The sequence below is a fragment of the Anser brachyrhynchus genome (assembly GCF_964034855.1).
Source record: "Anser brachyrhynchus genome assembly, chromosome: Z".
Lineage (NCBI taxonomy): Eukaryota > Metazoa > Chordata > Aves > Anseriformes > Anatidae > Anser > Anser brachyrhynchus.
In genome coordinates this window covers 25428772-25442963 of record NC_137697.1, presented here as the reverse complement: position 1 = coordinate 25442963, position 14192 = coordinate 25428772, and the positions used below count along the sequence as shown (strand labels likewise).

General features: G+C 36.6%; 2 protein-coding genes across 12 annotated transcripts in view; one reads left to right on the top strand and one right to left on the bottom strand.

The window, feature by feature from the left end:
• ERMP1 (endoplasmic reticulum metallopeptidase 1) overlaps positions 1-12677 on the top strand; it is a 49790-nt gene extending 37113 nt beyond the window's left edge. The window contains exons 15-18 of one of the 5 annotated variants that reach the window (XR_013943770.1): positions 2441-2536; positions 5386-5490; positions 5756-5984; positions 12663-12677. The gene's annotated coding sequence lies outside the window, so the exon portion shown is untranslated. Of the gene's footprint in view, positions 1-2440; positions 2537-5385; positions 5491-5755; positions 6266-12662 lie in introns of those variants that run through there. The other 4 variants (XR_013943772.1, XR_013943773.1, XR_013943774.1 and 1 more) reach the window with 4 other exon arrangements.
• The window catches only part of RIC1 (RIC1 homolog, RAB6A GEF complex partner 1), a 48820-nt gene that overhangs the window by 9727 nt on the left and 24901 nt on the right, over positions 1-14192 (bottom strand). For 3 of the 7 annotated variants that reach the window (XM_080574392.1, XM_080574386.1, XM_080574389.1), the window contains exons 4-17: positions 14036-14143; positions 13199-13341; positions 12761-12897; positions 11579-11670; positions 10243-10331; positions 9147-9291; positions 8618-8666; positions 7349-7501; positions 6837-7040; positions 5467-5505; positions 5071-5181; positions 4477-4566; positions 3767-3927; positions 2611-2749 (exon numbers count right to left, since the gene is read on the bottom strand). In XM_080574392.1, coding sequence (XP_080430518.1) covers positions 2611-2749; positions 3767-3927; positions 4477-4566; positions 5071-5181; positions 5467-5505; positions 6837-7040; positions 7349-7501; positions 8618-8666; positions 9147-9291; positions 10243-10331; positions 11579-11670; positions 12761-12897; positions 13199-13341; positions 14036-14143 — 1660 coding nt within the window. The remainder of the gene's footprint in view (positions 1-2610; positions 2750-3766; positions 3928-4476; positions 4567-5070; positions 5182-5466; positions 5506-6836; positions 7041-7348; positions 7502-8617; positions 8667-9146; positions 9292-10242; positions 10332-11578; positions 11671-12760; positions 12898-13198; positions 13342-14035; positions 14144-14192) is intronic. The other 4 variants (XM_080574387.1, XM_080574390.1, XM_080574388.1 and 1 more) reach the window with 3 other exon arrangements.

The window sequence follows — 14192 nt, the reverse complement described above, 5'->3', positions numbered from 1 at the left end:
CCTGGGGGTGCTGGTTGATGCTCACCTGAACATGAGCCAGCAGTGTGCCCAGGTGGCCAACAAGGCCAACGGCATCCTGGCTTGTGTCAGGAATAGTGTAGCCAGCAGGACCAGGAGGTGATCATCCCCCTGTACTCTGCTCTGGTGAGGCCACACCTCAAGTACTGCGTTCAGCTTTGGGCCCCTCACTACAAGGAGGACATCAAGACCCTGGGGTGTGTCCAGAGAAGGGCTACAAAGCTGGTGAAGGGCCTGGAACACAAGTCCTGTGAGGAGCAGCTGAGAGAACTGGGGTTGTTTAGTCTGGAGAAGAGGAGGCTCAGGGGAGACCTTATTGCTCTCTACAACTGCCTGAAAGGAAGGCATGGGGAGCTGGGGGTCAGCCTCTTCTTGCAGGTAACTAGTGATAGGACTAGAGGGAATGGCCTCAAGTTGTGCCAGGGGAGGTTGAAGTTGGAAATGAGGAGACATTTCTTCTCAGAAAGAGCAGTCAGGCATTGGAACAGGTTTCCCAGGGAGGTGGTAGAGTCACCATTCCTGGATCTGTTCAAGGAAAGGTTGGACCTGGTGCTTAGGAACATGGTTTAGTGCGTGACAGTGGTGGCAGGGGGATGGTTGGACCAGATGATCTTGGAGGTCTTTTCCTCTAGGCAAACAACACTTGAAAGAACTGTTTTAATTGGTTTTGGTTTTCTGTTTGTTTTAACACTAGGCCTTTCTGCCCAAGTGAACTCAATAGCTTCTCAATCCATATAGAGATGGCTAAAAGTCTAATTCAATGCAGAAGGACTCAGAAGACTCAAGCACAACTAAGTACCTACAGGTATATTCATTTATACAGGTCTTGTGCCAAAGAGTAAATACTGGAGTTTCTGTTTACTAGAATCCATGTTTATTTTCTATTGCCTAAAAGTAAGAGGGTCTTATGATGTCAGCTAGGCCTGTTGACATGGGTAAGCCACCAGTATTTTAAGATAAATAAAGCTTTGCATTCTTATCAGTATCACCACTACATGCTAGCATCTTACAGCAGATTAACATTGGTAAATGTGCCAAAAGAAGTTTAGCCACAGTTGCACAGTATCTCGAACCTAAACCTTCTAAAAGCTACTGTTGAAGAAAAATATTTTTAATTAGGTGTATCAAGAAAGCAAAGTATTGTTTCTACAGATTTATTTACCTGTTTCATGTTAATCTTAAACCAAGTCACTGGAGCTTCTACTAGGCTATGCATTAAGTTTAATCTGCATGGATAGAGGGCCTGCATGGTAAATTTGCAGCACCAGGAAATAGGCTCACAAATTGTTAACAACACTGAAAAGGCTGACATATTAAGTCAGGCTCACTGCTTTGTCCAAAGGGCAGTGCAACTTCATATTCAGTGCTAACATTAATGCTTTTATTTTGATCAGTACCAACTTTTAATATTAGTCTCTGACATCATTTGCTGGTATAAATATGCTGTGTAACTACTGGCTTGACTGTGTACTTGCCAGTCTGGGTTGTTTAAATCTGACCATTTGACCACTCTGAGAGCTAGTAAGTCTTCCCAGGACTTACTAGACAACAGGTAAAGATAAAAATGAAACAATTTTGGCACAAGGACATAACCAAACAAGTGTAAGGACACACAGCAAAACAGACTAGAAAATCACAAGTATGTTGCCTTTTACACTCTTGTCCAAGATCACATGAAAGTCTTAGGATGCATGTTCAGCACACTCAATTAGAATACACTGGAGAAAGCAATGCAAACCTTTGGATTTTACATCTGTGCTAGTGCTTCGGTATCTGCCAATGGCTTTGCTATGTGAAGAAAAAATACATGTCTTACATATCCAGGGCCCTAGCTCACAGATAACACAACTTCAGAACTATCTTAGAGTAGCTGCTGTGAGGTTGTGAGGTAATATGCTTCATAATGCAGCTAACCAAAAAATTAAGCTTTATTTATTTATACCACAGACAACAAAAATCCAATTTCACTCTACACTGTGCTTTCCAGTGGCCTTAATTATTTCCTAGAGTTAAGACAGAGCATCAACTTCACACCGCAGACATCATTTGGCTGTTGACCTATCTCCTGACAACAAGTAGGAACAATTATCTTACTTATCTTAGTGTAGTATGAAATTGACTAGAAGTAACCTTAAGGTGATACGCAATCTTTTTTCTATGTATTCTCTTGCAGTTGACTTATTGCTGTAGAATAGGCACTTCCTAGTGCCATGCATAGCTCTGGTGTGCAGCGTTTAATACTTAACTAGTATGTTTTTTTGTGTATGTTTATTTATTATTAAGTTATTATATTTATTATTAAGTTGTTAAGTAAACATACTAGCATAGTTAATTTTTCCCCCAATATTTGGTCCCAAACTTTACAAGATGACAAGAGAAGACATGAAACAGAAATAAGAATTTACTTTTTTTCCTCTTGCAGCTCACGAAGTCTTCATAATAAGCACCAGGAAAAAAAAAACACATCTGGCATTTTACCACACAGAAGAACCACTGACTTATGATTTTCATCAGTCAGGTAAGTGTTGAGAACTAAGCTAACAAATCCAGGCAACAATTTCTTTTGAATTTTGAGCACTATAGTCTTTGTACCTGCTGAGGCATCTTCAAGCTGATGCCAGTCTCTGTCCTCACCGATGTCAACGTAACAGACACTACAAGAAAAGGATGGGGGATGTATCGAGACATGGACACTTCTTGAAGAACTTGGACACTGGCAGTAGGGTTAAGACTGAAATAAAAGATGACAATGGTTAGCAGTTGTTTAATAGTATTTAATATAAAATCAGTATTATGAAGCAAAATGAAAATAATCAACTTAACTTAGCAAACGATTTACTCTACAGATCACAGTTACTTCCCTTTAAGCAGAAATCTTATAGGCCCAGATACCAACACTACCTAAAGTTACCAAATAAACCTACCAAGCTAAGCTCCTGTATCTTAATAGTTTTGGGGAACGGAGCTGTATGCGCGGAGAGAAGACAACATCAGATAATTCAGAATAAGACTCTAGTCAACTTCCAGTTTTGAGTTTTTCTTTCAAAAACATTGCAAATATTTTCTTCTGAAGTGGGTCAATAGCTTACTTTCTGCTAAAAAAGTCCTTTCTTGCTGAAACCAAAATACCATATGGAAGAAAAATCACCTGTTTTGACACTCAAAAACTATCTGGGAATCTGTCTCTCGTCTATGGTCACTAATCTTACCTGTCTGAAAGTATCTGGCTCTTTATTGCTACTAAAATAGCTTCCCACAACCACAAAACAGGCCAAACTTTTTTTCTCTCTTCATCTTTGCTACTCCACCAATTCCTACTTCTAATGTTAGAAATATTTTCTTGTTAAAATATTCAGATACATGGGTGTCTTTCAGTACCTTTTTCTTCTGTTTACATTCAGTTTTCAAGTTATTATCAAGTAGAAGCAGCCACATGTTTCTGCATACATAGCTGGGAATATGCATGCCCCCATGCATACCCCCACACCTAACGTATGTATTTGCATATATCCGAGTGACAAGACTCATGAATTATCACTTGTGCATACGAGTAACACTTACTTCTCTGACGCTGTATTTAAAATTTTGACTCAACAAGTTGTCAAACAACTTTATATTGCTGAATATAAATACATATATATATTCATTTATATATATTTATAAATATATACATATATATATGAATTTCTCAGACTGAGAACCGATTTACAAAAACTTTACCAGAAAATGTTTAAATGCTAATACTCACCCTTCAGGCCTTCTCTCAATACTGTAAAGGCAAATGGAACAATCTGCTCTGAACAATATTACGATGTCCCGGAAGACACTCAGTAGTAACGTGTTTGCTTGCACTTTGGTGATGTGTGCAAATGCATTGTCAAGGTTAGATGTTCGCAGGTAGATTCTCAGCTACAAGGAAAACTAGTAGTGTAAATATAGGTTCTGTTTACTAACAAAGTAGTAGCACTTCCACGTTTTTTTTTGTGGGATAGTTGTCATGGATTTCTAGCAAGATACATTACTGTGTTTGTTTTAACAGATGTTTTACGCATTGCATTATACTATTGCATCCAAAGTTGTTGAAGAACAGTACAGCCAAGTCTGAAGTACTGAACAACAACCACAGGGGAGTTTCATTCATTAGTTTAAAAAGAATTTAAATATTACATAAACTCTCCCTCTTTCTGTAATGGAAACCTCAAAACAAGCTTTGTGTTAACATTTAAAAATACCATAAAGTTTTTATATCAATGAGCAGATTCACGGTTCTCAGCAGAAAACAGTTTCTAATAGCAATAATAAACTTATGTGCAAATAATTATTTAAGTATTAATATATAATTTTTGAAGATGACCTGAAGTCATCTATAACTCAAGTTACTCATATTTATACTACTGCTTTTGAACAATCTAATATTCTAAGCAAGATTTAATAATTTTGAAGAAAAAAATACCTCACCTCTTCCTGATGATCATTTAAATTGTAACATCCAAGAACAATGAAGTCATTCCACCATGCTAAGCCTCCTGTAACAATCATATTTTGCTCCTGAAAGAAAAAAAAACACAAGGCAAACTTTATTGATAAGAGTAAGGCAATCTGTTGATACGAAGTTTTGGCTGTTTGAAAATAACAAAGTACTAAAGAATAGTATGTGAAGGACAAGCTTCATCCTATGAGACACAGCTCTACTGTTCTCTAGTCTCCTGGCATCCCTGAACTCTCTCAACTTAGCTTTCTGCTTTGGGCCCGAATTTAAAGCTTAACATCCAAAGCTGGGTTTCACACAAACTCTCAGATAGTATGTATGGTAGCATCTGACTAAATGTAGTCATATTTAGAAACAATTAATAATCAGACATCAACTATTGCACCAAAACCACAAGACGTTTCAGCTATTTTATGGAAAATGTGGAAAATCAACTACCCTAATCCCAAGTGCATCATCAGGTTGTTTATCTGGAAAAGATACTTTTATTTTTTCTCCAAGAATCACATTCCAACAAATTTATTCTCCCCAGTATACCCAAATAAAATTCCATAGCCTCTCACCTGGGTAATGTTTCCGAACAGCTTCCATTTTTTGGTGAGTAAAGAATAATGTGCAAAACCAAACTTGCCAACAACAGCTACATTCTGCCCAAGCTTGTCAATAGCTGAAAACTGGTCAAAAGAAAACAAAACAAAAAAACAGAACCTCAGCAGAGAAATAATCTAAATGGTATATCTTATCCAAGTACATTACAATATGACAATAAAATGTCAGAGTCAAAACTTGTGAAGTATCTTGTTTTTATCAAGTTTTCTACTTTTCCTGCCCAACACATTCTTCTTACTGTAACTTAAAACAATGTTTTCATCTTTCAGAGGTCATCCAACCCTATAGGACAGTTGTTAAGAACCTCAATACCTTTAAGAAAGCGAGAATATAATCTTAAAATCACTCACCCTTATAGGCCAGTTGCTCTCTAGGTAAGTACTATGTATCTAAAAAAGAAAGAACACCAAAACAAAAAATTACCATACTCAGAACCATTGAAGTAGTGATATAACTTCTCAATGTTGTATTTCTTTTAACTACAATTACTTTTTTTTTTTCCAATTATGTTCCCGAATCATACATGTTAAATTGTTTTTAATACGAGAAGTGTATTAACAACATACAACAGGTAATACAACATCACAAATTAACAGTCAAAATTTGCTGCTTCCCCCCCCGATACGTCTCTTTCATCAGAAACTTTCATGGGAAAGTACAAGCTTTAACAAACACAGCCGCCAAGAAGGACTTCCAGCGTTGCAATGAAATTTCTAATCCAACCAGAAACACACACCAGCATGGTCAAGAGCCCTGTTAGGAGAACACTGTGATGTGTCAAATTAAATCTTGATCCTGGACTTGTCACGTAACATGGGATGATACAAATCCAGGATCAAACTTGAGTCCCTGGTCTAATACAAAACAGGTAAGCGCCTTCATTGTTCACACAGGTACGCTGATTCCCACAAAAATTCCAGTTGTCTTAATTTTTTTTTTCCAATACAGAAGGAAGACTTAGACCTTTCTCTGTTTCAGAGCACAGAAGTGGTATCTGGCCAGCTAAACTGGAAATTCAGCAGTATCCAGAACCTGATATACATGCCTACTGTAACATGCTGTTTAATAATACTAATTCATGCACTGTGAAAAACAAGATGTTGGTACATATTTTTCTGAATAAAGGTTTTTAGAAGGTCTAAAATTAAAGTGTGGAAGATTACAATTGCATTTCAGGTTAAACGTTATTTATTTTTTCATCTGTTGCAGAGAAAAGAGAATCTGTGCTATGATTACCCCTGTAAATAATTTCTTCTTCCCAAGCTTTATATTGTGATGTTTTAATTACATGCTTAGACAGATGCTGTCTAAGACTGCTTGAAAATACAGCCAAGGTCCTAAGGCTATATTCATCAGCTGAACATGCTTAAAGCAATCTGCAAAGAACAACAGAACTCATCCCTAAAGTGTTTCTTGCATGTCACACTTGCTTTCCCTTTCAAAGCACAGGAAAGGAAATTAATTACTCGTTCATACAGTCAAAAGACATTTTGATTTTCCTATTAGCTAGACTGCAACACAAGGTTGAGATGGTCAACATTCCTTTACCATTTGGCAATAAAAAGAAGCTGTACCAGTCAAAACCCAGAACGAAATAAAAAGGTAACAATTTCACCATCGAGAAAAAAGGTATGGCAGAGAGTGGTAAGATTAGCTGCAAATTCCAGCCCCATAAACTCCAGCAAGCTCAGAACACACAGAGGCAACCAGTAAGAATTACCTGTACGACATGCCAATGCCGGTGTCCTAGTAAAGTGCTTAAACCCTGAGAATCTAAATTGCCATCTGAAAATGGACCTCTTTCCCTGGTAGGCTTATGTTCAGAGTGTGCTGAAGTATTTCTGGGGTTCTGGGTCTGTGTTGCATCTCCACAGTTCAAATACAAGCGATCTTCTCCTTGCAGGAGGACTTGTTCCTGGTTACTCTTTTAAAAATAAAAGACCAAAAAATGCCAAATAAACCTTCACCTCCATGTACAGGGAAAAAAAAAAAAGAAATTATCACTGTATTAAAAGTTAATTTAAACAACATGAAAAATAGGTATTAAGGCAGTTTTTAATCTTTGTATCACTGTATACTGACTGATAGGTTTTATTACATTAGTGCATGCCAATATTTTCAAAGTACCATTTTAAGATTTTATGATAAAATCAATCTAACAAAAATAACTAAGAAAACCACCACTAACAACAACAGAAAGAAAACAAACAAACGAAAAAACAATACCCTTACCATACAAGGATTAACAGTGAGTGCACTCTTGATGAAATGAAACTGCAGAATACCAAACTGTTGAGGTTCATTTTTTGCATCTCTGTCAGGCTTAGTGTTTTGAGAAGAATTCCCATCAATGACCCACAGATGATACCCTTCTGAACCCCAGGTCTGAAAGCAAAATAATAAAAAAACAACAGCATTCATTCTTAGTATTACAAGCAAGGCCAAGAAAAGGCTTTGTGTGCATACTTGATGATCAGGCATAATACGTGTAAATCATCAGCTGTCCCCTCTTCCCTTAATACAATATTTGTGTTAGGAAGAATAGTAAAAGCATCTTACTCATTAAACGCAATAAAGCCAGTTTGCTTTTCTGAAAATCTTTCTTAGAATGGGTTGGCTTGGAAGGGAACTTAAAGACCATCTAATTCCAACCTCCTCCCATGGGCAGGGACACCTCCCACCAGACCAGGCTGCCCAAAGCCCCATCCAGCCTGGCCTTGAACACTTCCAGGGATGGGGCATCCACAGCTTCTCTGGGCAACCTGTTCCAGTGCCTCACCACCCTCTGAGTGAAGAATTTCCTCTTAATATCCCATCTTAAATTTCCCCTCCTTTAGTTTAAAGCCATTCCCCCTTGTACTATTACTATGCTCCCTGACAAAGAGTCCCTCCCCAGTTTTCCTGTAGACCCCCTTTAGGTCCCGGAAGGCCACTGTAAGGTCACCCCAGAACCTTCTCTTCTCCAGGCCGAACAACTCCCAACTCTCTCAGCCTGTCATCCTAGGAGAGATGCTCCAGCCCTTTGATCATCCTCATTGCCCTCCTCTGGTCTTGTTCTAGTAGGTCCATGTTCTTCTTGTGCTGGGACCCCCACGACTGAATGCAGAACTCTAGGTGGGGTCTCACAAGAACAGAGTAGAGGGGGAGAAGCACCTCCCTTGACCTGCTAGCAACACTGCCTTTGATGCAGACCAGGTTTTGGCTGACTTTCTGGGCTGCCACTGCACACTGCTAGCTCATGTTGAAATTTTCATCAACCAACACCCCATGCCCTTCTCCTCAGGGATGCTCTCAAGCCATCCTCTGCCCAACCTGCAATTGTGCTTGGGATTGTCCCAGTCCAGATGTGGGACCTTGCATTTGGCTCTGTCGAAAATCATGAGGTACACACAGGCCCACCTCCCAAGCCTGTCCAGGTCCCTCTAGAATTATTTTACTAAAAATAATTTAAAAAAATAACAGCTACTCTCCTATTACAGTATTTTTTACATTTATATTTACCATAGAACTGATCTTTAGAGGGTCCTTTTTAGTACCATCAGACTGATACCTTAAAAACAGAACAAAAGTTTGAGTTTAGTACTACTTCAAAATAAGAAATTATCTTCCTACCTTTCAATTGTCATTTGATGCCATATTTTTACCCAACCTCTAACTAAAAAGCATAAAAGGCAAAGCAATTGTCAGGTGTCTAGAGTAAACTGTCTGAATTTTGATTTGTGTGTTGGCAATTTTTCAACAAATACATACTGGTACTAAAGGAATTTTAATAATATTTGCCTGTAGAGGCCTAGCTTTAGGGTAGTTTACTTTTATGGCCAAAAGAGATCACTACAAAAAGAAGATAATACGATTTTGTTTATTTTCAAATGATCTCTTCCTAAATATCATTCATTGATTCATACATCTACAGAATTACAATAGAAAGAGATAAAAAATCAGTTAATTTCTAATTATGTATATTTTAATTAGAAAAATAACTTTTCCTAATAAAGCATTTTACAATTTCATTAGAGAAAGATATACTCACGCAAAATCACCTCCTAAAGTACAGATAAGCTGAGCACCAAAAACACTCCATAAAGACAAGCCTCCACATTCCCAGGTCACCATAACAACACAGCTATCAGGTGACCATCTGATTAGTTTAACAGGTCCTGTTTTATTCCAAATATCTGTTTAAAAACAGACAGTAAAATACCATGTGAAAAATGTCATGTCCTTCAACTGCGCTCATCTTAAGAGTAGAAACAAAAATATACAGAAATACTTGATTTTTCAATAACTTTTTGCTGCATTCATTGAAATGAATAAGCAGCAAAGTAAGAATTCACATTTTCTTTCAAATGTTTGGTTTCATAGAAAACTAAAAGCACATGAAAGCAGGCCAAAAATACACTGTGCTATAACAACTATGTAACTGCAATTCTGTCAGCACAGTATTTAGGGGAAAAATTTTATAGCCACTCTTGAAACCTCTTACTTTGGCAGTTTGCTGGACTATAAAACTTTTATTTACTGATTTTTATTTATTTATTGTTAAGTCACAGATTTTCAACTGAGGATGAAATTTACCCCTTTATACATTCCTTGCTCACAAGTCAGCAATACTTATCACTACACTACATGCAAAATTCACTGAATTTTTGTTCACTGCAGTTCAGGCAAGGGATTGATAGATTACTTTAAAACACTTGTAATTTTGGGACCCTATACATAAGTTGTTTCAAGTTGACTACTGCCTATTTTAAACCTCTATTACACTCATTATCAGTTTTGACAATCATTTTCCTTGATAAATCATAGAAAAGTAATCCAAAGACTATATGTGGGAACTACAGAGACCTGCAACATTTAAATAGGCACCACATGACAGCAGCATGACCTGTAACCTACTAACTCAGATACAGAATCAGACCAAACCAAAACACTCACACATGAAACACATCCAAATGACAGTTAAAAACAAGCAGCAAAAAGAGCAAATGTACAACACGTGCAAGAGTAAACAACTAATGCTGTCAGTGATAATAGAAACAACAAATAGTTGTTAACTAGTAAAAGAAAGTTGTTCTCTGTTCTTCCCCAAAAACAGCTGGAAAATTCTAGCAATAAAATTAGCTCACCAGGATATTGTTTTGGTGTCAGCTCCAATTTATGAGAAAATTGCATGGCTCCAGTGGTGGTATCTATTGTATAAACCTGCACAGAGCCACTGAAAGAGATTACACATGCTTCAGATTACAAACCATTTGGATTTCTCATCAGTTTCAAGATGTTAATAAAAGCTGTTACATATTATCTGAAAGCAGTGTTCCCACTCTCAGAACACAGTTCACTCTTTATATACACACACGTTATAAAAATAATTTTAAAAATTTATCAATGCAGATAACACAACTTTTAGGCTGGATTGATTTTGATAAAAGCCAAGGACTTTTATAAATATCCACTTGTCCTTCTAAAATAGGAATAAAAAAATTAATACCTTAATTTTTACGTCTGTTATTTTCTCACTTGTGCAAAACTCATCCAGAACAGACATACTATGCCAAGTAATACTCATAGCACTTTACAAAACATATTTATAAGATGTATTTAATAAGGCAGTGGAGGACCTGAAAAGCCAATCTTATGATAACCAAGACTATATTTTCTGAAAACATCCATGTATACACAAACCACATATTTCATAGCTTCCAACCACGACAATCCACATAAGCAAACTCATTTTTTACTAGGTGCTAAAGTTTCATCAGGAGCGTAGAAGTAAATAAAAAAATTATTACAGTAACTATTTTTCAAAGGCAAACACCAGCATACTGTGTTGTTACTATAACTGAGAATACTATTTCATCAGACAGTTGAAGACTAAACCACGTAGATCATCACATCTTATGAAATGCTCTGAAAAACAAATAATACTTTTTAAAAAGCTGCACTCAAAACTATCTGGAACAATATTATATAGGAGGAAGTGTCTTGAAGGAGCAGTAAATCAAACACTAAAACCACATTTTTTCAAGTTTAATTTATAAATATTCCTAGTTATTCAAATAGGCATAATTTTTCCTGACCAAAAGAGATCATTCTGTCAGCTGTGCACGAAGTGCTACTTTTTGTCCAGTATTATTATGATTAATGGCTTAAAATTGACTTATAATCCTGCTTTGAAATTAACTGGGACAGTAACACATTTCCAGTCCTCGCTACTGGTCCAACCACTTTTTTTTTCTCCTCCCCAGAGCAGAAAAAAGCATCAACTGCAATTTCAAGCAGGCATTTAAAAAAAAAAAAAACAACTTCCCTTCTAATTTCTTGGCACAGCATATCATCCTAGGAAGACTGACCATTTTCATCTTTAAAGCTTTTGCAACACAAGTTGGTAAGAATAAATTAGTACTTGTGTTTTACGAGGAAAGACTTTTTTACCCCCCATTGAACCAGCCTTGCAAAACTTACTTGGCACATCCAAATGCCATTAGTCTGTATTTGTTATTCACTGCCACACAAGTTCCATCAATCACATCTTGTGCCCAAACACCATGGAGCTGCTGTAAAGAAAGGAAGTCAAAAAATTTGGGGTTCAACAGTGCTTTTACTCATGCTAGCCACTTTCTATCCACATGCTACCTATGCACACGATATAACAGATGTGCCACTTGACCTTCATCACTGGGGTAAATTTAATTTCAGATAACAACATTAACTGACACACTTAAGAAGAACAGTTTACCTATGTACTCGCATCCTTCTCTTTTTTTTTTTAATTATTAGAAACAGTGAAACCAGTTTTATATGCAATAGTTTTTGTTCATCACAGCTCTGAATAACCAAAGCAAGTCAATATTTATAAGGCAAGTGTATCCTTGTACCATCTAAAAACCGGTAGGTGGTACCAAGGACAGAGGCAAAACAAAAACCAGAAAAATAAAATTCCCATCTCCAACAAATGAAACTGCAGCATTTTAAGAGTGTGAAGGAGTTTGGGACTGAGTACACAAATTCTTATGATTTTTTTTTTGTACTTAAAATAAATAGAATGGTTCAGTTGGAAGGGACCTCAAGAGATCATCTAGTCCAACTGCCTGACCACTTCGGGCGTAACCAAAAGTGGAAGAGATTGAATGCTAAAATGTAGTATGGTTTGTAGGCTGAATTACAGGTAAGAAAGTGCTTAGCTTAGAAAAGTTTCCATCAAAAAAAATCTGAAACATGCTTGTCACTATGAAAAGAGTAATTACAGCTTAATTACAGCTGAAAGCTAGAAATAGCACCTATGATACTTTGCCATAGGAGGAACCACTTTGTATAACTATACCAGTGGCTGGTAAACAGGAAGTCTGTCACAGAAATAGTAGTAAGACCTCAGAACTATGATGACATTCTGAGACAATGAACAATTAGAAATTAAATATACTACTAATTATGTTCTCCCATAGACATGTACTAGCCCTAAAAGAATCTAGTTCAAGCTATGGTATGAAATACAGTACTGTTTCTATGTTCTCTCAAAATTTTGTTATCTTTTTTTATTTCTTTGTAGCTGAACATAAGTTAAAATGGAAAGCTAACTGGAATGCAGAGACCAGGGGAAAAATATCTGTTGAAGAATGCATGCTAGAAATACTAAAGGAAATATACCTCAGCAGTGAATCTACTTGACATTGGTGTAATGAAACCAACTCTGCCATCATTAAAAACAACAGCAAAACCATCAAGTGTGGCACAGTATTCCATATCTCTGATGTAAACATCTTCAAAGCCCAAAAATGAACCTGCTGAGAAAATACCAGTAATTTAAAAATACATTAACATCGTGATATTGAAAGCCAACAGACTTTTGAGTTGTTTATATGCTACTTCACAGCAAAAGCTAATTTAAACTGGCTACTTTGTCCACATTTACAAAAGGCAATTTTTTCTCATCTCTGTTTGAGAACAGACTGGATTTTATATTACACAGTATTTGTCCAATAGCTTAAGATCACAAAAACAAACAAAAAGCCACAAACCACCAAAGAAACCACAAATGGCCACAAAACAAACAAACCAGAAAAAGCGAACAAAACACAAACCTACCTCGAGAAGACTGCAGATCCACAGAAAATGGAACTGTACACAGGTTGATGGCCTTCCTTCCATTGGTCATACCATCCCAGTGAACAAGATGGAGAAATCCATCAGCAGTAGCAACAAGTAGATCCTCTAACATGGACTGCAAACTAACAAATGTATTTGTCACTCTCTAAAAATCTCTATCTCAAACCCATATCATAGATTTATCAATTAGCGTAACAAACACTACACAACTGCCTTTTCTATAATGAATAACTTGAGAATTTACACCAAATAAGTTATAACTTAAGCGCGTAAACCCTTTATACAATAAGGTATCAAGCATATAAAATACAGTGCATCTCTGTTTTTCTCTAGGAATCAGAAAATCATGAACAGGTCTGTATTGTCAGAATAATTGTTCAGCTAGTACACAAACCACTGAAGATCATTTTCATGCTTTTGATAGGGAATAGGGAAGGCAATCACCACAAAAAAATGAAACTTTTTCAGAAAAAAATGGGGATCATCTGCAAACAGCTGGAGAAATGTTAAAATTCTGCCTACAGTTTCGCTCTGATGTACCTATATTTCCATGAAATCTCTAATCCATACTTTGAGCCCAAGTACAGTAACATTTATAGTAGTATAACGTAATACTGAATATAAACATAGCCTCTTCTTCATGCTTCTACATACAAACAGTACCAGCACAGGCAAACACAAAGAAATAATTCCTAAACAGCAATATACTTTCTCAACTTCTTAGGCTTATGAGAAGGTTTTTTCAATCCCCTTCCTGTTTTTAATGAGAAACTTCCGTAGGGAGATATATTCTAAACACATGATTATTGAGCATACCTTGTGATAGAAGCTTGCAGATCCAGCACTTTCTTCATTTCTAGATTTAAAGAAGGAGCACATTGCTCTTCTTTATAATGTGGTGTTCCCTTGAGATGCGGGCTTCCTCTAAAAACAAGGAAAATATTAAAATTGAAACAAGATGGCAGTCAAAAAA